General features: G+C 40.0%; 2 protein-coding genes across 3 annotated transcripts; one reads left to right on the top strand and one right to left on the bottom strand.

Moving 5' to 3' along the window:
- Nucleotides 1–3,516: 3,516 nt before the first annotated feature.
- znf710a (zinc finger protein 710a) lies at nt 3,517–12,531 on the top strand. 2 transcript variants are annotated; one of them, XM_079446937.1, is made up of 5 exons: nt 3,517–3,575; nt 5,550–7,070; nt 8,599–8,790; nt 8,916–9,090; nt 9,851–12,531. In XM_079446937.1, exons 1-5 carry the CDS (start codon nt 3,531–3,533, stop codon nt 10,012–10,014), a joined length of 2,097 nt encoding a protein of 698 aa, XP_079303063.1. In that variant the 5' UTR covers nt 3,517–3,530; the 3' UTR covers nt 10,015–12,531. The 2 variants fall into 2 exon arrangements, with proteins under 2 accessions (XP_079303063.1, XP_079303062.1); XM_079446936.1 differs by having other exon boundaries at nt 5,550–7,100; nt 9,851–12,026.
- LOC306888560 (isocitrate dehydrogenase [NADP], mitochondrial-like) lies at nt 12,017–25,344 on the bottom strand. The gene is made up of 11 exons (XM_079446938.1): nt 24,973–25,344; nt 18,727–18,818; nt 17,737–17,902; nt 17,368–17,528; nt 17,126–17,269; nt 14,470–14,606; nt 14,110–14,261; nt 13,725–13,837; nt 12,799–12,896; nt 12,566–12,658; nt 12,017–12,393 (listed from the first exon to the last, which is right to left on the bottom strand). Exons 1-11 carry the CDS (start codon nt 25,082–25,084, stop codon nt 12,309–12,311), a joined length of 1,353 nt encoding a protein of 450 aa, XP_079303064.1. The 5' UTR covers nt 25,085–25,344; the 3' UTR covers nt 12,017–12,308.
- Nucleotides 25,345–25,989: the final 645 nt, after the last annotated feature.

Raw genomic sequence — 25,989 nt, 5'->3', positions numbered from 1 at the left:
TTTATATAGAAGTAATTAATGTCAGTACCCACATCATGTTGGTGAGTTTCTATTGTATAAAATCATGTCATTTTTTTTCATCTTGAAATTTTACTGTGGGGTAAAATGTGCCAGATGCTTTAGCATACGCTGTGTCAGTGATTTAACTAATTGTGAGTTTTGTCTCCAAATGCAGGGGAAAAAACTATATAAATATTATTCATATTTAAAATACTGTTATGAATTCAAATATTCTGTATGTTAACCCTTATCCTGTCTGGTTTAAAGACTGTGAATAATGGGCAGCAAAATAACACTTTGGATTGGAATGGTCAGGTGTTGTACATTTGTAAATAATTTTTCTTTTTTTTTCTTTTTTTCTTTTTATGTAAATCTTTCACATAGACTTTGATTATTTAACTTAACCCTTGACATGGCACAATTTACCCCAGACCACACTGAAGTAAAAATTTCTAAGGTCAAATTTTATAGTCTTCTAATTTCAACTGAAAACAGACACCCTGAAAAAATATATATATATTAGGTGAATTAATGGTAATTTTTCCTCGTCTAGAAGATAACTGAAGTAAAAAGTGGCACAGCTTACCCCACTCTCTTTTTACATTTCTTGTATTTGAAAGCCTTGACCACTGTGTTTGTGCTACACCCTTTCGCCTTTATAATGGACTAATAATGGAGTTAGAAGGTGTCAGTATGTACAGGTGGAGGGTTTCATATTTCCCCTCGTATCACCTGCGGTGGGCTAATGTATAAGTCTCTGTTCAGGTCACATTAGCACTGAGGCTTTTGAGAAATGAAAACGACCACATGCTCATACATCCCAGTCAGATCTCAGCCACTAACCCAACCGGTTCAAGCCCACTTCCCTCAGTATCATACATTCACATTGCCGCAGAAAACAATACAGACAAAAGTTCCCTATTGCTTCTGTTCAGATGTAGGAGAAATACACAAACCGTAAAAAAAAGTGTCATGTGATGTGCGCACACTCTCTCTCTCACACACACACACACACACACTTGTCGGTTAAACCTGTAGATGGATTCCCAAACCACACTCCCCTCTAAAGCACAGCTACACGAACCTGTGGAGAAGCAAACGCAGACACACATGCAGAAGAAACTAGTAGGCGTTCATTATTCATCAAGTGTTCTTTCCTTCGTGTGTGTGTGTGTGTGTGTGAGTGAGTGAGTGAGTGTGTGTGTTAGGAGGACTGGTTCACACAAGTCTGATACTTCTGGGCAAATGAGGTTAGGACAGGTTTCAAGCCATTTCTCTTTTTTATAAAAAAGGAGGGGGGAAAACCCATGGGCCTGGATGGGTATTCCAGCCAGCGTATATTCTTTCTTTCCCCTAACTTTTGTTGTCTCCCCCTCTTCGTTTTCCCCACAGGCGGGCAGCTCTGTGTTGTTTTATGTACACGTCCCTGGCCGTTTCTTCTTCCATGTGGATTCTTTGTCTTTTACGTCTTATCTCTTTGTTTCTTCCCTTGCACTCTTTCTATTTTCTCTCCTCTCTCGCTCTCTCAACTTCCTGCTATCTTTCCCCCTCACTCACACCCTCCCTCAATATCTCTTTATCTCTGTCTGTTTCCCTTCGCTCCCTATCTCTCTCTCTCCCTGTCCTTTCTCTTTTCCCTCCCTCCCTCCCTCCCTCCCTCCTTTCCTCTCACGATCTCTCTCTCACACACACACACACACACACACACACACACACATCTTTCTCTCACTCAGACGCACATATACTGACTCTCCTACAATGCTTGATTTTCTCTCTCTTTCATGGATTGCCCTTTCCTGCTCACTGATGAAAAATGTCCTCCACTCTTCTCACACACTGATGGTATACAGCACAGTCCTTCACTCAGGTGTGTTCCATTCCATAATAGAGGCTCTTTTGTGGGACGGCCAGCCTATATCCCAGTGTTAATAAGCTCACGGGAAGTGTTAGACTAATCCTATACCTTTTCCATAATGAGGATGAGCGGGAACACCTCAGCACACACCCGGCAACGGAGCGGGCAGGTAGCCTATCACATGCTCCTGACGGAAAGAAAACCGGAACTTTAATAGTTAATATCTTTCCTTGCTGTTTTTCCCTTTTACTCTCCCCCCCCCCCCCCCCCCTTCACTCTTCCGCTCCCCCTCTTTTTCTCTTGCTGATGGACTCCTCTTTTTTTATTTTCACACTCCACCATCCCCCTTTTTCTTTTTTTCTCACTATCTCTCTCTCAGGCTGCTGAAACGCTCTCTTTCACTGCGTTCTCTCTTTCTATCTCTCTTTCAGTCCCCACCCCCCGCTCGAGCGCTCTCCCTCCCTCTTCTCTCTTTCTTTCTTTCTCTCTTTTCTTTGACCTCATCTTTTCTTATGCTTTGCTCTCCCTCCCCAGTTCCTCTCTTCCTCCTTTTTGCTGCATTCTCTTCTTCTCTCGCCCTCCCCCACCTCTTTTCTCTCTCTCTGTTGCTCTCTCTCTTTCCATTTCTCTCCCATTCACCCCCTTCCCTTTTCACTCTATACCTCTCTGTCTCAGTCCCCCTCCCTCTTCCTCTTATTCTCTCTCTCCCCCATGTCTGTCTCACTCCCTCCCTCTCTTTCCAAACTGCTTTTCTTTCTCCTTTTCTTTCTTTTGTCACTCTTTTTTTTTTTTGTGCGCACTGGCTCTCAGACATTGCACGGCGTCTTGCGGCTTAATTATTTGAGATGCGCAAATAAACAGACCTGTAGAACTCCTCCAGGGAAACATTTCAGCATATCTCACTCACTGTCTGTCTGACACCGACAGACACACCCCCAGTGCGCCGGTGATTAGAGCTCACTCAGTGTGTGTGTGTGTGTGTGTGTGTGTGTGTGCATGTTTATGTGGTTTATGAGGACACAAATTTGTATAATGACATGGGTATGACAGAGGTATTACAATATGAAGGTGGTTTATGAGGACACTGCCTATGTCCCCGTAATTCAAAAGGCTTAAAAAACATACTAAATGGTGTTTTTTTGAAAATCTAAAACTACACAAAGTCTCCTGTGAGGGCTAAGTTTAGGTGTAGGGTTGGTGTAGGGCAATAGCACACACAGTTTGTTCAGTATAAAAACCATTACGCCTATGGAGAGTCCCCATAAACCACAAAAACCAACATGTGTGTGTGTGTGCGGCATGAAACATGTTTGCGATCATCTCTAAAGCGAAGATGTGTTGAGAAGTGAGCTTTTGTTAGTACGAGCGAAATATGTTTGTTGAAGGGTCACGCCGTATGTGCGTGAGAAAGGGAGATAGTGAATGCGCGCGAGAGAGAGAGCGAAAGAAAGGAGAAAGAGATGGGGGAGTGTGAGGAAGGGAGGGCAGAGAGACGGAAAGAAGGAAAGAAAGAGAATGGAAGAAATAGGTTTGTGTATGTGTGTGAGAGAGGCAGGCACAGTCAGTTCTGATAACAACAACAGTAGGAGGAGGATGAGCTTGGCTCCGCCCCCTTTTCCTCTCGCAGCTATAAATAGGAGCTGGTGTTTTTTGCTCCTCTTACTTCTCTTGAAGGATGAGGTCCCTGAAACATCTCAAACATCACACCAGGAGTAATGTGGTGAGTGCTCAACCCAAACATACATGCTGCATGAAGCGGCTTGTGATGATATATTGACTTTGAACTGTTGGTTAATTGCTTTGTTAAAGTTTGCAACTTTGAATTGGGGAAATGAAATAACTTTTTTCTCTCTCAGAGAATACCGCAAGAGTGAAATTTATACTTTAACATTTCTGTCTTTTTCAGTCTAGCCTCATGTAGTCCCTCTGCCTCCAATGCAGTGTTTCTCCTGTTTTCTATCTCTCAGACTCGCGCACACACACAGGTTCATTCTGTGCTGGTCTTTACACTAGCTAGTGTTTGTGGGTTTTTTTGTTTTGTTTTTTATCTATTTTTATATTCACTTCAGCTCTTCTCATACAGGCACGGCTGCTATCTTGCCCGACTGGCTTTTTCATTTGTCTTTCTGTCTTAACACTCCTTTTCTTTCCTATTCTCTCCCTTCTTCTTTCTCATTTCTCACCCTCTTCTTTTTTCTCTGTTTCTGTCTCCTTCTTAGTTTCAGTCTTTCACTCCCCACAACCCCTCCCTCTCTCTTTATCTCTCTGTTGTGCTCTCTCTCACTCACTCAGTTTCTTTCGGTCTCTCCTCCCCCACCACCCCTCCCTCCCCTCTTCTTTTCCTCTCACTCTTTCTTTATCTCTCTTTATCTTTCTTTCCTCACTCCCCTCCCTCACTCAGTCACTCAGTCTATCTCTCATCCCCCAGTTCCCCCGTTCCTCTCTTTTTCTTCTTTCACTTGCTTCCTCACTCACCCTTTTTCTCTCACTCACTCACTCTTTTTCTCCTGTCAGTTTCTCCCTCCCTCTGTCTGACTGCTTTAAAAGCAGTAATTATAAATGACATGGTTATCAGGGCATCCAGGTTCCCCTTCTCATTTCTCGCTCCCTCTCTCTCTGCCCCCACCCACTTCTCTTTTTCTTTCCCCTGTCTCTGCTTGTCTGTCTCTCTTTTTTACAGCTGTCAGTCGCTCACTCCCTCTTTCCCTTGTGTATGGTTGTTTTTCTTAATCTTAAATCCGTATTGTGTAGCTTTCTTTTTTTCAAGAACAAATCAAGGTACCAGCTTGTTAGAGGTGATAATGTGTGTTAACGACTTTCTGAAAACACACACATTTACTTGTGTGTTCATGAAAGTGATTTGAGCATTCTGAGGCGTGGTAAAGGGACCTGAGCTAAGAGTTCAACCAAGTTCCCCTTAATTAATCCATACGTATGTAACATAATCATCAGCCTCAAAGAACAGTTTTTCTCATAGGTGCTGTATCTAACTGATTATGTTGGCTTCAGCCAATGTGTGAAGTCCACAAATTGACTAGACTTGCTGGTACTGCTTAAACTTCACTGTCCAACCTTTTCATAGTCAGCAGTGGCAGTGCTTGACCTCGCAGGAAATGCTGTGGATAGTCCACGGATGTAGACTTCCCGCTCGGACCCAGACACTCTGTGCTTCGTATTCATTTAAAGACTGTGAAGGAAGGAAGTATGGCGCTCGAACAGATCTGTCTTATCTCTTCTATCTAAAGCTATCTCTGGTGGACACAGAGGCAAGGCGTTGTCAGACTATGTCTCTTGCTTACTGCTGTGAAAATTAGAAAAATTATATATACATTTTTTTAATGAGAATGTTCACTGTTTGACTAAGAAGGTCCGGTAAAGCAACAATTTTTGAAAAACACTGTTGCCGTGTTGCCAGAAATAGTTGTTTTGTTTTTTTATTTCTAAAGCAAATCCACAAACTGTTTAAACCGCTCTTATTTGTTGCCCCGCATCAGTTAACTCAATTGTTCTGACACTCATGTGACGCTATTGCACTGACTTCATTGCTATAGTAGTGACACTGTTGCCATGACAGCCTTAGCCAGACTTTGTTGCTACGACTGTATTGTATTGACACTTGCAATGGCAGAATTACTCTACACTTATTCAGATTTTATGAAGTATTGCTAAAACCTGTTGTTTTGTCCGTTGACAGGAAGAGCAGGAAGTTCCTCTGGTTCACTGCTATTCTAAAGTGAGGGAGCATGCAGTGGACGTCAGCACTCAGACTGACCCAGTGGTGGTCCTGTCCCTGGCCCAGGCTGCTGTGCTGGGACTCATATCACAGAACGAAATCTTCGGAGCCACAATTGCCCCAAACGGTTTCTACACGGGAGAGGGACGTGAAGGCCCTGTTCCTCCTGCAGAATCCATGGAGTATGAATATGCAGATCAGCTAATTGGAGCCAATGGAGATTATCTATCCGAGCCTCACGGGGAGAACAGGAGGCCAGAAGGGCTCTTCGGGGCAGAACGCAGGCGTCCAGGACCCCGTGGGAGGACCAAGAGGCCCTTGAGTAAAGGAGCACTAGAGGAATCCACGGAGAGGTCTCCGAACACACCACATCAGGTGAAAGGAGAGAGGCCGGAGTTCTCTAGCCCATGTTATCTCTCGAATCCCCAGCAACCTGACAATGAGCCAGAAGTGTTGGACCTAGCACCTCAAAGAGTGCCAATGAAAGAAGAGCAGTGTAACAAAGGCTACCCTGAGCCCTCGAGGGAGCCAGCCATCCAACAGGTTGACTCTGACACTCAGACACAAGCCCACCAAAGCCCTTTGGGGTATGGAAAAGCATTGGTGGAGTCCTCTGAGGGAGGACGGGGAAAGGAGGAGGAACAGGAAGTGGAGGAGAGAGCACTGAACCTTAAAACCACAGAGGAGGATGTGAGCCCAGCAATGAGGCGCTACTATGAATCCAGTGTGACAGCATATGAGGCTGCTGAGATGGGCCTGCCAGGAGACTATGAGGAGGGTGGCCAGGCCATGATGTGGACGGAGGGTGAGAACTCCTTGGGTAGACGGATGCAGATCGACAGGCTAGATATTAACGTGCAAATCGATGAATCCTACTGTGTGGATGTGGGAGAAGGCCTTAAACGCTGGAAGTGCCGCATGTGCGAGAAGTCCTACACTTCGAAGTACAACTTGGTTACGCACATCCTTGGTCACAATGGCATCAAACCACATGAGTGTCTGCATTGTGGAAAGCTCTTCAAGCAGCCCAGCCATCTTCAGACGCATCTGCTAACGCACCAGGGGACGCGGCCACACAAGTGCACCGTCTGCAAGAAGGCCTTTACCCAGACTAGTCACCTTAAACGGCACATGTTGCAGCATAGCGACGTCAAGCCTTACAGCTGCCGCTTCTGCGGCCGAGGATTTGCTTACCCTAGTGAGCTACGTACTCATGAGACCAAACACGAGAGCGGTCACTGTCATGTTTGCACGCAGTGCGGCATGGAGTTCCCCACTCACGCCCACCTCAAGCGCCACCAGGTCAGCCACCAGGGCCCGACGACCTTTCAGTGCACCGAATGTCACAAGTCCTTCGCCTACCGTAGCCAGCTCCAGAACCATCTGATGAAGCACCAGAATGTACGGCCCTATGTCTGCTCAGAGTGCGGCATGGAATTCGTCCAGATCCACCACCTGAAGCAACACATGCTTACACACAAGGTACTGACACAGCAGGCCCTCGAACACAAGGTACTTAAACCTCATTAGTTTTCGTAATCTTCCCACAACCATCCTATTAGAAATTACTCCCCAGTGACTTTGAGATCCAAACCCCACCTACATTTTCTCACCACTACATGTTCCCATAAAGCTGTAGGTTAATGTGTCATCTCCAGTTGTGTCTCTGGTATTGCCACAATAAGTTTCTATGTAAATGGAGCCGTCTCTGTTAGACCCTTCCAGCCATCCAATCCGCCTCCTACCCTGCCATTAACTCGTCCCGTTTCCCTGTCCCTTGCACTTGTGTAGAGCTTTTTTGTTTTGTGTGTGCTTTGTGCAGTGAAGTGTGTCTCACAAGCTGATATTTCCTCCTTTCATTTCTCACTCTCCACGAGTATGATTCATCTCATCATGACTGCAGTGTCAGTAAACAGAATGTGTCACAGGTCAGCAGGGTTCGAAACAAAAAACACATCGGCAGTTAGTCATTTCTTCAGGATTTACATCAACGGTTGTCTAGTTTGGGCTCTGTTGTTAGATTTTTTGCTATTAGAGTTGATGAGTGTCGCTCCTAAATGAGAACACTGGATGTTTACAGGTAGTGGGGTAAACTACACAAACAAAAGTTAGTGGATACCTGATCATTGCATCTGTATGTGCTTTATAATTGGGAGTTGGTCATCCCTAGCTTTCTACTAGATGTGGGAACACATACAGGGATTTGATCCCATTCAGACACAAGCAGGTCAGGCATCTTAGGTGATGTTTCCCAGTCAAAGTTGCCATTCCAAGTTATCTCAACAGATTTTATTGGGGTTCAGGTCTGATTTTTGTGAAGGCCAGTCAAGTCAAGTTTTTCCACATCAAACCATTCATTTATTGACCCCACCGTGTGTTTATTCATTTAACAATGGGGCCTTCCCTAAAGTTGGAAGTTGGCGCACAATTCTCTAGAACTGTCCTCACTGAAATTAAGGGTCCAAACACAAGGGGTAGCCCGCTCACTTATGGCCATGTTGTGTAGATTCATTGTAGTTCTTCTTAGCACATTCTTAAATGGAAAGAGTGTTTCCGTGTGTGTTAGGATGGCAGTATTCCCTGGATACAGTAGAAGTGTTCATTGAATAGTCAAATTGTTAAGGCGAGAGAATGTTTAACCCTCATCATTTGTTAATGTTTTAGCTTGGTGGAGCATCAGAGCTCGTACTACACTGCATACACAAATCTATTTACCCTGCAGCATTGCGATAACAACAGTGAATAAAGTGTGTGTGTGAATTTGTTGCTCTGTATTATGGATTCTAGTGAGCAAGCAAGACAGGCACCCTACTGATGGATTCAGCTGCGCTTATGACAACTAACCACTTTTTCTCATTCAGCTGATGCCAGCGATAAATCATTTTTCCACCCGCTCTCAAAAACGAAAAAAATACAAAAAAACTCTACCGCTAATTACAAAAGTTACTTTTAAAGTGATGGTCGCAATGGAATCATCTCTAAATATATTGCTGTTGTCTTTCTCTCTCAGGGTATGAAGGAATACAAATGTGACGTGTGTTCTCGTGAGTTCACTCTCTCTGCCAACCTGAAGCGACATATGCTGATTCACACTAGTGTGCGCCCTTTCCAGTGCCACGTCTGCTTCAAGACCTTTGTTCAGAAGCAGACACTTAAAACGCACATGATTGTCCACTTGCCTGTGAAACCTTTTAAGTGCAAGGTGGGTACGAAGAAATCTTCCATGTCAATATAACCCTACTGGAGTCCTCCAGACAGTCTGTATTTTTCTGCCTGATATAGCTGTGCATAATAGTCCCCTAACAGTTCCTGAATTGGTATCTGTAGGTGTGCGGGAAGTCCTTCAACAGAATGTACAACCTGCTGGGTCACATGCACCTTCATGCCGGTAGCAAACCCTTCAAGTGTCCTTACTGCACCAGCAAGTTCAATTTGAAAGGCAACTTGAGTCGACACATGAAGGTGAAACATGGAATCCTGGACACCTCAACTGAAGGACAAGGTAACAATATGCAAATTTGACCTCAGATTATACTTACTTGTGACTCTTGCTGTTCTCAATGTTATAGAAAATTAGAAATGTCAAGACGGGTATAGCCTAGAGGTTTATAGAACTGTTTGACTCCACCTCTCTGTGGCCTTATAAGGTGGAAGTAAAATTTGATGCTAGTAAATGTTTGCTAGTCTGATGGTGTGTGCACCAAAAGCGAAGTGAATATTTGTGTCGCGTTACTCGCTCTAGATTATTTGTGGGATGTTTTTAGTGTCACACACACACACAAAATGATAATAATAATAAAAAATTTCTGATACAATCAGACATGTCAATAAGCTCTTCGCTGATTGGCTTACATGAAAACGCATCGTGCTAATTTTCCACTCGAGTTGACATTTTTTAACTTGAGGCAAATATCGCTCGTTTGCAGCAAACGCATCACCAAGCCTGAATTCTCATCTATTTGCGTCTTTGTATTAACTTTTTTTTTTTTTTTTTTTTTTTTAGTAATCTATTCGCAAAAAATAATTGTGCTTTTGGTGTGCACAGTGTATCTTCCAAGTGTAAAGAAAAATACCAAGACTTGTGATACGTTTGACTGATTCAAAGATTTTTGTCTATGATTTCATTTTACAAAATTATGAAGTCTTGGTATAAAGTATAACCCCCTGAATTCACGTTGCATATATACTGAAAAACCAAAAAGTGAAAGCTAATTATGCTATTAGCCAGGCTTATATTTGTGTGTCTCCATTTTCTTCCTCAGATGCCCTGCCTGATGCGGAGGGTCAGGAAGATTACGAGGAAGAGAGCTTTGATTACAGTGAGAGGGAGAATCTAGCCAGCAACAACGCACAAGATTTGGCAAAACTCGCCAAAATTAGCTACTACAACTACACTAAGGTTGCGTCTCGCTACAACACAACTTAAAAAGCTGACTGAGACACTAAAATGTGGTTTACGGGGGAGTGAAAAAGACTGTAATGGTCATTTGTGTAGTACTCTTGGCTCTGACATGAGCCAGTGAGGAAATAGCCATCATGAAGTGGATGTGCACTGGAAGCCATTGTGGCTCTGTGAAACAAAAGTGATAGCAGACTGAAGCTTCATTTTACCAATATCATTTCACATTAGAGACCATCCTGAAGAATAAAGGACTGTGTGTGTAGGTGCTATTTTTTTTTTTTTTTTAAACAAATGTTCCACTTTTGCCCATCACAGTGCAGTTCTTAAGAAGGATATCATTTATAAGTTACATGCAATGGTGCAGTGAAACAATATGCATAGATGTAAGAAGGCACTTAATCTATACAGACAATCCACAGCTCTTTAAAACACAGACATGACTGCTGCAAGGCATGGGATAGTTCACCAAAAAATGAATATTTAGTCATTTACTCACCTTCATGTTGATAGCCAAACTGTTGCTGGTAACCCATGAAAGTCAATGGCTACCAGCAACTGTTTGGTTACCAAGATTCTTCATTTTTTTTGTTAAACCGAATAAAGACATTCATACAGGAACAACACAAGGGTGAGTAAATGTTGACAATGTTCGTTTTCAAGTGAACTATCCCTTCAATCTTGTTGGTGGTCTTACTGTCCAGCAAGTTAGATACCACTTTATAGGACTTAACCAAAGCTGACAAATAACAAATAGTTCTCATTACATGTTAACTTTCCCAGTATTAAGTTTTTAAGCATACTGTGACTTGTTAAGATTCCTTTTCAGCAGTGTGTGTGGTTTTCAATGAGCATATGCAGTTTGTAGCTCACAGTGGATTGAGTTTGTGGGACAGTTTTTCCAGTGCCTGGTTTTTTTTTTTTTTCTCTTTGGAAATAATGATGGGCCAGACCATGGCATTTGATCACTGTATAGCCTTCTGGATCTCTCTTTTTTTTTTTTTTTTACTTTATTGCAAATAGTATTTATTGTTCAATGTTCTTGGCATTCATAAGTGTAAATACTTTGCCAGTGTTCCAGATGGACGGATTTTATTTCAAGTTAAAATATACAAGCTAAGCCATGGGTTTAGTTCAATTTGAGCATAACTGCATTATTTACCCAAGTACATTGTTTGGTCCATCTTCTCTAAAATACACGAATCTTCAAATTTTTTTTTTTTCCATCTTGTTTTGATGAATGTAATAATACAAACCAAGATTTGTCCCTTTAAAGCGTTCAATATTTCACAAAGCCATGCGTCAGCCAAAAAACTGTTAAATATTTAATCTTCGTAAATCTCTGAAATGTCTTAGTTTGCAGTCTGTTCTTCTGTGTACTGCGTACTAGCTAACTATGTGGGCTAAATTCATTTCTCTTTTAAAATGTGATAATCTTCTAGCATAATTGTTTTTGGTGTGGCTTAAATGACCTTATTCTAAACCTCATCCAATTTAATCTCCTTGGACATAAAACCTTGTAACGTGCACTGCATCTTTCACAAAGTCACCAATACTGGTTGAATTTTGACGAGGATGCTCTAAAAACACTGGACAAAAATATGAACTGCCCTTGTGCGTGCAAGAGAGTGTCTCATCCATCATTCCCGCGCAGAGCTCAGGAGTGATGAACGACAGTCTGCCGACATGTGACAGGGCTCGAGACCCAGCAGAGAATGATTGGGGAAATTCACCATGTATTCTCCATCTAGCTAGGCAACTCAAAATGTTAATGTGTAACAACATTTGGTGCATTTTTATTGTTTTAAATAGTTGTGTCCTTGCATTTTGGGCTGTTCGCTCTAAGCTAGGCAGGAGTTTTAGTTTTGTATAAGCTTTCAATTCTTTTGTTGCACACTGATGTGAATATGAAATTGATAAATGTTAAACGTTGTGCTATGGACATTATTATAAATTAATACATTTATTTACCTTTAAACGTGGAGTGTGAGTGTGTGTATACTGTGACAAACCCCACAAGAACAGGGATCCAGGTGGCAGAGATTTATTAGAGGGTCTCTCGTGTGGCCCTTGAACTTCCTTTTTCTCTTGTGGTTTTATACAGTATTTGACATACAGTACTTCATCTTACAAAAATAGACCCCTGGAGGTGCAGGAAGAGACGGGATCACCCATCAGCGGGATTTGCTAACAGAACAGCTAGGAACATCACTATGTTTTTATTACTCCTCCCTTCATACATTGTTGTATTCATGACCTTTAAGTTAAAAATGAGGTACAAAAAGACAGACACTCTCTGTGGTGTCCGGGCCCGTTGTCCTTCATTTGCCCAGAGCCTTGTCCAGGTTTATCTTGATGGCATCCAGGAAGTCTGTGGTGTTGACGTAATGCTCGTTGAGCTTACAGCTGTGATCACACAACGTCAATTGTTAATGACGATAGAGACATTAGCTAAAGAAAACCTTAACAACTGATGTCAGCAATTTTATCATTAGGGCTAGTCCTTTAATGGAGGTCAAAGACATTAAACTTGGATCATTTTTTATATGCTCAGAGTCTGAATTATTTGCTGACTTACTTGGCAAGACCGTGAATGCAGCCAGCCAGATCCTTGGTCATCACACCACTCTCCACAGTCTCCACACACACCCGTTCTAGAGTCTGAGAGAACCTGCATAGCAATGGACAACGATTAACAGTTACACTTCCGTTTATACATTACCGATATGATAGAAATGCTGCTGCATTGAAATAAAACTCCCCTATCCTAATCATACAGTACAGATGACTGGCAGTAATGAATGAGCTTACTTGATCAGGTCTGGGTTTCCATCAAGTTTGCCACGGTGTTCCAGTCCCTTGGTCCAAGCAAAGATACTGGCAATGGGGTTAGTGCTAGTTGGCCTTCCCTTTGTAATAAAGTTAAAAATCAATTACAATAATTATTTTGGCCGCAAGTTCAAGCACTACATTGCAGACATTTCATATGCAACTGCATAGTAAAAAAACTGGTATTTGCACCCAATTACAAAATACATACCTATAAAAAAAAAAAATTACTAAATATTATAATTACAGTACACTGTACAATAATAATTACTACAATAAACATTATACAATGGCTGCATTTGCTTCGTCACAAAAACATTAAAAACTGATATTTTGAAATTACTACATTTAAAAAAAAAAAATCTACTTTGAAAGCTGAATTTTCAGCAGCAATTACTCCATTCCTGAGTGTCACATGATCCTTCAGAAATCATTCTAACATGCTGGTTTGGCGCTCAAGAAACATTTCGTAATATCAATCAATATTGGCATCAAATAAAATGTGTTTGAAATATTTATAGTAAATAAATTAATTATAAATTTATATTTCTGAATTCTGAAACACAGCAACAATAAAAAGTGTTCCATAAACATTATATATTAACTCAGGGGCACATATGCCCTTTTAATTTTTTTTTACTTAAGTTAAATGTTCAAATGCTGCTGTCATTTTGTCCTCTCACCACAAGATGGCACAAGGCATCTAAAAATCCAGTTGTGGAACCTCCTCTTTGCTTTATTTTATTTATTTTTCAATTATTATTTTATTTATGTTTTTGCATTATTACGTTAAATAATGAATTAAACAAAATAAATGAAACAAAACTATTTTCAATTTTCTGTCTCAAATCTAAATTGGTATGCAGGATATCATGCACAGCTAAATAAATAAACCGAAATAAACAAACCTTCTGGTGCTCCCGATAATGCCTGGTTACTGTGCCGTGAGCGGCCTCGGCCTCAATGGTCTTTCCATCAGGACACACCAGCACAGAGGCCATCAACCCCAGAGAACCGAAACCTGCAGACAATATTCAACATCCTTTAATCAGGTATAAAATTATTTCAAATATCCTCCCTTATGCTTCATGGGCACCATGTGCCTTTAAAAACTGGTAGCAATTGGTTTAGACCATAAACAGTCTAAACTAAAGCATGATGACGACTTAAAAATATATGACTTGAAGTGCTAAAACCAAAAACTGCTATAAAACAGTTCCAATTGGATGAACATGGGTGCAATATGAAACAGGCTGGCAATCTTTTGAATAGATCTTTTTCTATGCTATTTACCCTGAGCAAGGATGTCAGACTGTACATCTCCATCGTAGTTCTTGCAGGCCCACACAAAGGCGCCTGATGACTTGAGCACCTGAGCCACCATGTCATCAATGAGCCTGTGCTCATACCAGATCTTCAGCTTGTCAAACTCTGACTTGTAGTTTCTATCCATGGAATACAAAAAAGTCGGTTCAGTATTTTGCATTGAAATTACTTTAGAAGAAAAATACAGCTTCACATGTCAGTATTGTGACAGCATCTCAAAGCGCTAATCTCATAATTACACAGCAACAAACGCTCATAGAAAACACACGGTGGAAGTGTGTAAATAACAAGTGTGCCAAAGACACTGATAAATCCAATGCTTCTCACTTCTCAAAGATATCCTGGAAAATGTCCTTGAATCTGCCATCGTAAGCCTTCAGGATGGTGTTCTTAGTGCTCATGTAGAGAGGCCATTTCTTCTGAATGGCGTACTGGAAGCAGCTATGAGCGAAGCCAGTGATGGACTGTTAGAAAGAGACGAAAGACAGAATGTCACACAAGGAAAATAGATGTTCCACTTTCACAATGGGGAATTCAACTAGGAAACGCTGGCTGTGTGGTTCCAAAGGGTGAGCAAAAATCACTCACTTCAAATGTGAAGTGGAAATGGTGTAAAAAAAATAATTTTGTGGCCTACAATGAACAGACACTTCATTGTCAATCTCTTTTGAGGAAAAAAAAAAAAAAAAAAAAAAGAGGCCACTAGCAGCACCACCTCTGGAGCAGCCTGAAGGCAGACACCTCATCTGTTGTAAAGCCAAACAGACCATTCCCCTGACTACAAAGACCTCAGGGCATCAGGGTTCACTGCAGGTACACGAGCAGAGGGAGGTCATCTATTATCTAGACTTCATCCATGTGGAGGTGTAAGTGCAGAACATAACAGAATTTGAGTCAAAAGGCCTTAATTATACAAACTCAGAATACATGAGACAGTCTAAAAATGTCTCTAATTTAAAGTGTTATTTTTACACCTTCAAGATAGATCACCACCAGAGTATAAGCTCTTTTTTTTTTTTTTTTTTTTATATAAATCTGTTTGCCAATTTTTTATTTCAGTGGAAATTAAGATGGTCCCAAGAGATATGCTGATTTAAGTTCACATTTGGATTCACAATGAACACTTCAACTGGATGCTGTAATTCAGGAAGTGCGAAAGTCAGAGGTCCCAATGAATTTCTGTCTTTACAAGTCACTTATGATGATTTCTAACTGATCAAGTAGTAAAAAAATTAAAATAAAAACTTTAAGTTCATTACTTTATACTTATGCTTACAAAGATTGCATTTATTTGATAGTGTGATTTAAAATTTACATTTATGCATTTAGCAGACGCTTTTATCCAAAGCGACTTACATTGCATTCAAGTTACAGTTTTTACATTTTATCAGCTCTTGCTTTCCCTGGGAAACGAACCCATGACCTTGGCGTTGCTAGCGCCATGCTCTACTATTTGAGCTACAGGAAAGATGTTTAAATTTCAATGTAAAAAAAAAACAAGCTACATTTTCAGCAGCCATTACTCCAGTTTTAAGTGTCACATGATCATTCTGAAAATCTAACAAGCTGATTTGGTGCTCAAGAAACTTCAGTGTCGATAATTGTTGTGCCTCTTAATGATATATATTTTTTTTGGTAAACAAAAAAGTGTGATATTTTTTTTTTTTTCAGGATTCTTTGCCGAATAGAAATGTCAAAATAATTCTTTACATTACATTATACAAGTCCTCACTGTTCATTCATTCTGATCAATTTAATTATTCATTGCTGAAATGTTAAAAAAAAAAAAAAATCACTGACCCCTACAATTCATCTACTTTAGATATATGCTTTTTTTATAACTTGTGTAGGAATGTACAGAGGTGGCCAAAATTATTAGAACACTAGTATTTTCATCAGCTAAAAAATGTCAGTTATTTCTATCTTTTGCTGTAGTGTGTCAGTAGGAAATAGGTTTACATTTCCAAACATTCATTTGAACTGTGGCATTCATTTTGGACTGTGGCAACGTCTCCAAGATGCTTCAAGAAACCTACCTTCAAAGCTACAGTACTGTTAAAAGTTTTAGGCACTCGTGTAAAAATGCTGTAAAATGAGGATGCTGTCAAAAATAGTCCTAAATGAATTTTCTTTATCAATTAACTAAACTGAATCAACATTTGTTGTAACATCCTTTGCGTTTAAAGCAGCTTTTGCCCTAGGTGCACTTGCACATAGTTCTTCAGGTAGTTTTGCAGATAGGTTTCTTGAAGCATCTTAGAGACATTTCACAGTTCTTCTGTATTTAGTCTGTCTCAATTTGTTGTTTTTCTTCATGTCATTCCAGACAGACTGGATGATGATGAGCTCAATCTCTGTGTGAAGCAAACAAAAATCTCACTGGATTATTGCAAATAATGGCAAAATGAATTTTTGGAAATGTAAACTGATATTTCCTACTGACACACTACAGCAAAACAGAAGTAACTGACTTAAAACCATTTTTAGCTGGTGAAAATACTAGTGTTCTAATAATTTTGGCTGTGAGGAAGGCAAAGCAAACGCACACCTATAGAGGTGCAGGTTGTAGGAAAAAATTAAGACCTAATGAAGAGGGAACAACCGCACACTCACTTAAGCATTTTATTAACCAATGTTTCGGCTAGTAGCCTTTTTCGAGGTATACTATCACCTTCATAATTTCACCTTGAAAAATTAGTGAAATTATAACTTGAAAAAGGCTACTAGCCGAAACGTTGGTTAATAAAATAGTCTATGCTTAAGTGAGTGTGCGGTTGTTCTCTCTTCAATAGGTCCTAATAATTTTGGCCACCACTGTATACTTTTAAAATTTTATCTTTCAAATGTTTTGCATGAATGTGGGCACCAATTATAAGAAAAGAGTTATTGTTCTTTTCACAGATTGTTTATGATACCTTGATGCTCCTTCAGTTGTCAAAAAAAACAACAACAAAAAAAACATTATATGCATATGTGCACTGACCTCGTCAGTATTATACATTCCCATTCCACAGCCACCACCAGGGAAATCGAACACCTCCCACTCCTTGGCTTTGCTTCCATCGGCTGGAGAGAAGACCATTTTGAATTTGCCTGGTTGGCTCACAACAAAGTCTGTTGCTTTGTACTGTAAATCAACAAGAAGATTGCAGTTCAGTGGGAATAAGAACACACTGGAAAAAAAAATAAAAATTAAGACCACCCAGATCATCCAAAAAAGCAGACCTGGTCACCGTGGGCATGTCTGCCAATGGTTATGGGCTGTGTCCAGCCGGGAACAAGTCTGGGAATGTTCTTGCAGATGATTGGCTCACGGAAGACAGTGCCGCCCAGAATGTTCCTGATGGTTCCGTTAGGGCTCTTCCACATTTTCTTCAGCTTGAACTCTGTCATGTGTAATTCATGACAAAGATTAACACAACGTGTAATATATATATATATATATATATATATATATATAAAACTGATACAATCTAGATCAGTTATCAGCTGATGCTGATAATGTCAAAATGGGCAAATTGTACAGCATGACCAATACATCGATCTGTCATTAGAGCAAATATCAAGTAAAAGCGTTGCTGAGGTGTGCTCTACCTTCGACCCTAGCTTCGTCAGGTGTAATGGTGGCGCATTTCACAGCAACATTGTATTTCTGGGTAGCTAAAGCAGAGTCGATTGTGACTTGGTCATCAGTCTGGTCACGGTAAGGAAGACCCAGGTCGAAGTACTTCAGCTCCACATCCACATTAGTCAGAATGAGCTGCACACAACAATTTTGTGTTAAAGGTGTAAACAGAGTCATTCTCAAAAAATACAGATTAAATACAGTAAAGCAAGTCATTTGGTGATTTTATTTCATCCTAAAAGGGTGATGTAATTTTTCAAAAATACTTGCTCCTACCGCATCTTAATATTCAGTTTGATGCAGAAATTTCACACTCCCCCTATAAATTACACCACGAGAGATCATTCCAATTCTGATTAAGCCTAAACACCATAGTTATAATAATCTCTGGATTAATGGCATTGTTTTTCTGGCAATAAATAATGATCCTATTCTGATTCTCCACAGAATTGGCAGAATAATTTCAGCTTGTTGAACGTCACCACCACCATCTGCCGTCTCTCTCAGGAAGCAGACGGCCAGTCAGTGAGAATGACATCAACACTGGCCCTGCCCCTGCGTTATGCGGCCGTAATCTCCCGGTCTTCACGCGTAAACACTCTTCCAGTGAACCTATCACACTGTCTTTTAGAAAAGGAGATCTGCGTAACACGCCAATCACTCCTCCACTCTCTCCTCGTCTATTTAATTCTCCCAAGAGATGCTGTCACATTCACTTTCCAATTTCCATCTCCTTTTGTCTTTCTACTCATCTAACCCAATTTTCGTTCTGTCTGTGCCTGTCTAGGCCTCTCACTCTCCTGTTTCTCTCTTTCCTTTGCCCTCTACATCTTTCCCTCCCGCATTCTGTTCCTCTTGGTGAGTGTGTGTGTGTGTCACTGTTTTAAAAATAGACTAGACAGACACTGCTTCCCTCCCCCTCGTTCTCTCACTCGCTCACAAGCTTTGCGTTTAAGCACCTTTTCTTTGATGAACTCCCAGATGATCCTGGTCATCTCATCTCCGTCCATCTCCACCACCGGCTTTGCCACCTTGATACGTTTATCGGCATCTGTCAAATAAAACAAAAACAATCTTTCGATCAGCCCGATTTTTGTTCAGGCCTGAATAAGGGATTGTTTCTTCCCACTCGTGAGACAACCGGAAATTAGTGGATCCTCAAGGAGAATAATAAAGACATATAAAGCCCCATTCACACCACCAACCACTACTGAACGGTCGCTAGTAGGCGTTCTGAGTTCTGGATGCACAAAAACATTCATGAATGTCACTACCAATAAAATGACATTTTATGCTGACACTGACAACTTTTATGCTGCTAAATATCAGTATTCCAGATTGAAGAGCTTGTGTGTAAACTACACATATAAAGTGCATAATAATCACAGACAGATAAAAATTAACACCTGCTCTATGCCACTGTAGCCATCTATTTGTACCAAAATTATATCTGGGTCTACAGATATTCTTTCATAAAAAAAAAAAAAGAAAAAAATTGTTGTTTATTGCATGCATCATCTTTTTAACAATGTCTCTGTGCATGATCATAGGCATACATAAAACAGTGAAATTACATTGTGCTACATTGTTCTCTATACTCTTATCTATAATCTATAATCTTGGCTAAACCACTTTTGTAATTCAAGGCTATTTTTAAGATTATCATCTGACCACATCATACACTACCGTTCAAAGGTTTGGTATCAGTAAGATTTCGAACACTTATTCAGCAAGGTTGCATTAAATAGATCAAACATGACAAACATTTTCTGTTTTAAATAAATGCTGTTCTTTTGAACTTTCTATTCTTCATAGAATTCATTCACATCATTTCCACAAAACAGTATGCATCACAACTGTTTTTAACAGTAAAAGAAACCATTCTTGAGCACCAAATCAGTATATTAGACTGATTTCTGAAGGATCATGACACTGATAATACATTCTTCTTATAATGTTCATACTTCTTATAATATATTAAAATAGTAAAGCTAATTTTAAATAATATTTCTCAACATTACAGTTTAACTGTTTTTTTGTTTTTGTTTGTATCAAATAAATACAGACTCTGTGAGTATAAGAGACTTCTTTCAAAAACTTTAAAAACTACCAACCCCAAACTTTTGAACAGTAGTTTAAACATGAAAATAGAGCCCTGCACAGGACTGTTTTCTTAAAACCGCACCAGCCTGCTCTCGCTGAATTTCTGACCAGGACCGCCCGCTCCCATAACCTGCGTGTTCCGCTCCTGCCCACGCCCGCAATGTTTGTGTCCACTACCGCAGACTTTCTCTCAGAGCTTGTGAAAAAATTTTTTATTAGCATTATAAAGCATTAACCGTTAAAACAAAACCACAACTAGCGGAACCTCAGTTTTTAATGTAGCTGAGAGGCAGTTTTAACATTAAGTGACATGACATCTGACGCACAGATGCCATTGGCACATGCACTATGCTCAGTGACACTTCCGGTTTCAGTGGCATGTGTCACTAAAACCTGTGACATGTCAATGGACTGCGTCTAGTGTCACTGACATTGTCGCGGTGCGTGTCGCACCTTCGGTAGTGACTGACAGAGAAAGAAAAATGAAATGCTTTAAATCAAAAGTGCCACCACTAACTGACACTTGCCTATCCGAAATTACATAAAAATATAAACTGTCATGAGAAAATTCCACAAACCATTATAAAGTGATGTCTACTATTCTAACGTGCTTTATGAAACTTACACCAACCATTCAGAAGTGTGCTTGACCTTGACACAGGCTTTTCACAATGCAATGCAATGTAGCCTAAGTCTGCAAGGTATAATGTAAGTCTAGATGCTATTTAAACAAAATTTCTACTTATTAACGTGTCTGCAGAAAGTCAAATGCTTTGACAAATAGCCTATATTTGTATTTATATTTTGCCAATGCTGTCAAAAACAGTGAAAGAGTTCATAAAAGACAAAAGGCTGCCAATAAAGCATGGCATAATCACCTTTATAAGCATTGTGAGTAACACATTTACCATACTTCACTGATGTAACACTCTATAAACTACATCTTCAATCTATTTTAGCAGCCACAGGTCACATCCATCAAGTCAAAGTTCAGACCTTTTGAACATTTCAATCATATTCAATTGCATCAGTTATCATCCACCCAAACACCACCACTAAGCTACAGAAGGGCCAGAAAAAAACATCTTTCAGATAGAGTTACTGCTCATCACAGCTGTGTCAACCAAAAGTGCATTATGGGTAAGGCCTTTCGCTTGAAACCTGACTGGGTTCGTAAACAGAAATTACATAAACAGGGAATCCTGGGGAAAATAATCCTCTCACTAGCCGTAAGCGCTGGAACAGGGTGCTAAAGGGGGAGGAGGAGTGTATGGGCAGGATTATGTAAGAATGCTTCAATGTAGAGGGCTGCATTGGGTTTGGGGTCCCGCGGGACGCAAATCTTGCGGGAGCGGGCGGTTTTACCTTTGCTGCGGGCGGGAGTGGGCGGTAAGAAAATTTTGCGGGAGACCCGTGGGAATCGGTGGGATTTGGTGTGCAATAAAAATGGAGTTAACACATGAAGTTGAGAAGAAAATTAAAGCGGCTGTTTACATGACAAAAGCAAAGCAAGGCAAGTCAGACATCTGGAAACAATTTTCAATTGTCACAGAACAAAATGGTTAAGAATTAAACTTCGTTAGTTGCGATAAATGTGCAAAAGTGTTCCTTTATAACGGACATGAGTAAGCAATGTAAGGCCCAGTGATCACATTAGTTTAAGTAGGCTACTTTATTTTTTAAATATTTTTTTTAGTAGGCCTATTTATTTAGGCTATTTCCTTTTTGCAATAGCCTGTTAAGCAAGCTATTTTGAATGTGAAATCTGTGAGAATTCTTGAGGCATTCTATTTATTTTATTTATTTCGTTTTGTATTTAATTTAAATTATATCTAGCCTATTTTCTAAGTTCTGTGTGTTTATTTATTTAATAAGTTAAAGTTATTTCATATTTGGCTTATTTAGCCTATACTTACAGGTAAACTGTCTGTTAGGAGTTAAATTGTTTGATAATCGTTTAATTAATCGTTTGTTGCATGTGTGTATCAGTAGCCTATACGTTTTGAAACGGAGGTTCCCATAGTTTTGTTTTAACGGTTAATTTTTTATAACGGTAATAAAAAATACTCAATGTTTTTTGTCACGTGTTGTGCTTTGGTTTAGCATTACTTCATCTTATTTAAACGCAATCATGTTTAAAGCCTGTTATTCTGGATGTTAACTTATTTAGTTTGAGTATTTCTGAACATTTTTCACAAGCTCTGAGAGAAAGTCCGCGGGCGCGGGCGGGGAACTAGCAGGTTGCGGGAGCGGGCGGTCCTGGTCAGAAATTCAGCGTGAGCGGGCAGGTGCGGGTTTAATAAACCAGTCCCGCGCAGGGCTCTACTTCAATGCCCTGTTTCCAACAACACTACAGCCATCTGCACAGCGAATGATCCTCCCATGAACAATACATTTATGCTGAGCTGCAGCATGAACTAACATGCCATGATGGACTACAGATAGCTCACGTTTCCTCTGAGATGTCTTCCAATGGGAAATAGAAGCTGCAAAGAATGATGAACAAGATCATGTGATCTACAATCCAGTGGCCTTGAGTTATTCTTACTGGCAACTGAATGTGATAAAATAACATGCTTCACATGTATTGAGCATAAAATGGCACACTGCCACTTTACTCCTACACTTCTGTAGAATGGATGATACTCTGGCACTTCACTAGAATCCAGCTGGTGCCACATGTAGGATAAAAACGTCAATAAAACAGCACTAACTTGAATTCCGAAGTTTTTTTTGTTTTTTTAATCAAACTTTTCATGAATTACTTCCGACTTATTTGCCATTCAACATTTACTTGCAACACATTTCTGAATCTTATTAAGAGTTCTATATTTATCTCCATATTTCTATAAATTATCTTTACAAAACTGTTTGCAAACTATTCCTTTTAAACTTTAAAACTAAAGGAAAAGGCCAAGTCAACCCACGTGTACCTAAGCCTCTACACAAAGCACGTAGTCAGCATATCATATAGCAAGAAATCCCTCCCACATGACCCTCTGATTTTCAGTTGTCAAGGACATTTGCAAATGTAACTCTACACTTGTGCTCCACACTTGCTCAGTAGTAAAAAAAAATAATCCATGAGGTGAGTATGTTCACACGGAGTCCTCACAAATCAATTGGGCAAATATTCCTAAACTCTTTCCTACTGACGACCTACAAAAGCAGCTCAAGAGTGACCCTGAGAGAAAGTGTCTTAAATTAGACATTTTATGAAGATGCTGTATCACAGAGGGACTAAAAATATAAAACAGGTAGCCAGCCGGGTTGACAAAAAAAAACAATGTTCAGATACTCAATACTGCAAAAAAAATTACAAAAAATTTAATATCACATTTTAGTAAGAAATTATATATTCAGGCATCAATAAGATCTATTAAGCTTCAGAAAAAAAATCACAGAGGTAAATAAATGAGTATTGTGGGCTACTAGGCTCTCCTTACAACCCATAAAACCTCTTGGCAAAAGTCAAATCCAACCTTGTGACTTTAATGAGAGAGAACATGCAAGTGTGCTTGGCATTGTGCCTGAACTGATGTTAATAAACCCAATCTGAAATACAAGACATCTTCTTGATACAAGACCGCTATGCATTGCATAAACTGAGGCTCACACTTCACCTATAATCGAAGCTCAATGAAAGACCTATAATCACCCAAAACGCCTTAGAGAATTAGGCATATTAACAGAACCATTCAGTGCCAAAGCCTCACGCCTTCTAATAAACTTGGTAATAAGAATGTTTTAATGTGGTATTCTTCAAGTGCAAAAGGTTGGTTCTATCATCACATGCAAACATTTGGATGTGATACAGGAGTACTGGTGTTAATTAGGTCTGAGCCATTCAGAGTAGTGTAAAGGTGACCCGGAGAACATGAGGGCTGGTGTATGCCAATTTAGTGATTTTGTAGCTAGATTTAGCTACTTCCCCACCTCTTTTGAGACTTTTTTCAAAAGTTCAGGGACAAATATAGCAACTTCTTGGACAAACCTTACCTAAGTTATCTTGCCCGCTGATCTATATCCATCTTCATATAGATCAGTGAATTTGCCATTATCATGGCATCTAGTGACATTTAGCTACCAGTTTTAGCTACTTTTAATTGAAAGCAGTTGGCAACACAAGTAAACCACCAACATTTGGACAATCCTCCATGACAACTGACAACCTAACACAGAAGGACAGCTAGTGTCTGTCAGGACATGACACTAATTCAATCACAGTTGTGCGTAAAGTTCTGCCCTTCAGTTGTCCTTTGTTTCACCCCAAAATGGCATGTTTCAGAAGATAAGCTACAATCTATCAGTAAATCCAAACGTTAGTTCAGTTACTGCATCAAACAGGACATTTAAATTAATGCAGCCCCCATAACAAATAGGACATATAAAACTAGGGTGAAAATAATGTGCTTTGGTGTAGCAGTCAAATATCATGTTTAAAACAGATGAAGTGCTTGGTTATTTACATGCTAATTTCCATGATCTGCACTCAGTCAATAGGCCGGCTGACCTTGAAATGATTTCATACCGCAGAACAAGCAAAACAGACAAAACCCCACATGAACACTCATAAAACTGGTTACCGAATTACTTTAAATCACAAAGCTGTTCGGTTACATATTATAATACATTTGCATAAGTATTTTCGGCGCGTATGGTTTCATAAGTCACTCCGCAGTCCTTGCATGCAGCCCATCCGGGCGATTCACGAGCCAAAAATACACTCTCTGACGACGCCGTCAAATTGTGCAAACGTGCAATGATTTTATGAAGACAGGGTTTGCATTTAAGAAACAGCATCTTAAACAGCATGGTTTAAATTAAGCTAATATATCGTTTATGATGCTCTTTTTTTTAAGACATCTTATAAGCGAACAAAGGAGCGCGACTTCTGCCTGAGCGGCCGCGCGCGATTACCGCTGCACGTGAAAATATGCCAGAAACCGCTACCGGCGTTTATCGATACAAGCATGAGGTATGTGGCAGGGGTGAAAGGAGATTTACATTTAAAAGCACATCGTCTCAGATAAGCATTAGCCGGTGTTAATGCGGCTTTATATTGACACATCTATAGACAATTGTGGAAGTGGAAAACTCACAGTTCCTCTGTTGCAAACTCTGGCAAGAAGCTGGAGCAAGAACGGCGGGGGATTTGGATAGAGTGGCCGCGGACCTAGTGAGAGAGCTGAGGACCTTCAAGTAGCCTGCCATGTTTTTTTTTTCTCGCCGAAAACACTAGCTGCCCGACTTCTCTCCGGTCGCAGGAAGGGTCGAATGAATCGGAGCATACAGCAATAAACGTAGCTCTTCTCCGCCTCCGTCTCGGAGCCGACGTCACAATTACACGAGGTCAGGACTAAAAATCATCGATGCGGTGAATGGCCAATCACATTTGAGTAAGCAACACATCGATGTTCCACCTGGTGACTTTTGATAACGCACCGTTTGCACGTCCCCTTTCATTTTCAGTTAACCCTTCACGGGCGTCCGGGCGGGTTATATATTTCCGATTTGTATTTTATTTTTATTTTTTTTGGTGAACGCCCCCATTTTCATTTATGTATTTTTTTGTAATGCATAAGAATATACTTTCAATTTCAGAATTACTTTCATAGAATATCAGTATATAAAAATTTGTGGTTTTATGTGTGATTTTGACATAAGTAGGCTAACAGACTTTCTAAACGACACAGAACAGGCAGATAACCTCTTCACATTCCGCTGTCTGGTTGCTGAGCAGCCCCGCTAATTTTAGACGGGTTGGGTTACCATACTGGGGCAAAGAATGGGAGGTGCGCAGTCTGACTGTGCGCATGCGCCGTAGAGCCACTGCAGGTCACTTCAAGGTGCAAAAGCGTTGAAGGTTGAGTTCTTGTATCCTTTAAAATTATACTATATAACAGTGTTGTTGACAAATACTATCATACGTTTTATGTTCAGTTTCAGATCAAGTCAAGTGTTATAGGTAACCTAGGTCTAATTGTTAATGTATCATATAGAAAATATGCAATTAATATGTATATATATATATATATATATATATATATATATATATATATATATATATATATATATACACACTCTCAATACTTGTTGAAATTAGACAGCGTTGACAG

Source organism: Barbus barbus, assembly GCF_936440315.1.
Source record: "Barbus barbus genome assembly, chromosome: 22".
Taxonomy (NCBI): Eukaryota; Metazoa; Chordata; class Actinopteri; order Cypriniformes; family Cyprinidae; genus Barbus; species Barbus barbus.
This window is presented reverse-complemented; position numbering and strand designations above follow the sequence as displayed.

Coding starts and splice junctions, on each gene's coding strand:
- znf710a (XM_079446936.1), top strand. CDS start 3,531: ATGAGGTCCCTGAAACATCTCAAACATCACACCAGGAGTAATGTG. Junction 7,101..8,598: donor AGCAGGCCCTCGAACACAAG/GTACTTAAACCT, acceptor TTTCTCTCTCAG/GGTATGAAGGAATACAAATG. Junction 9,091..9,850: donor CACCTCAACTGAAGGACAAG/GTAACAATATGC, acceptor TTTCTTCCTCAG/ATGCCCTGCCTGATGCGGAG.
- LOC306888560 (XM_079446938.1), bottom strand. CDS start 25,084: ATGGCAGGCTACTTGAAGGTCCTCAGCTCTCTCACTAGGTCCGCGGCC. Junction 14,262..14,469: donor TTCCAGGATATCTTTGAGAA/GTGAGAAGCATT, acceptor TTCCATGGATAG/AAACTACAAGTCAGAGTTTG. Junction 12,897..13,724: donor ATTATCGGGAGCACCAGAAG/GTTTGTTTATTT, acceptor TTTATTACAAAG/GGAAGGCCAACTAGCACTAA.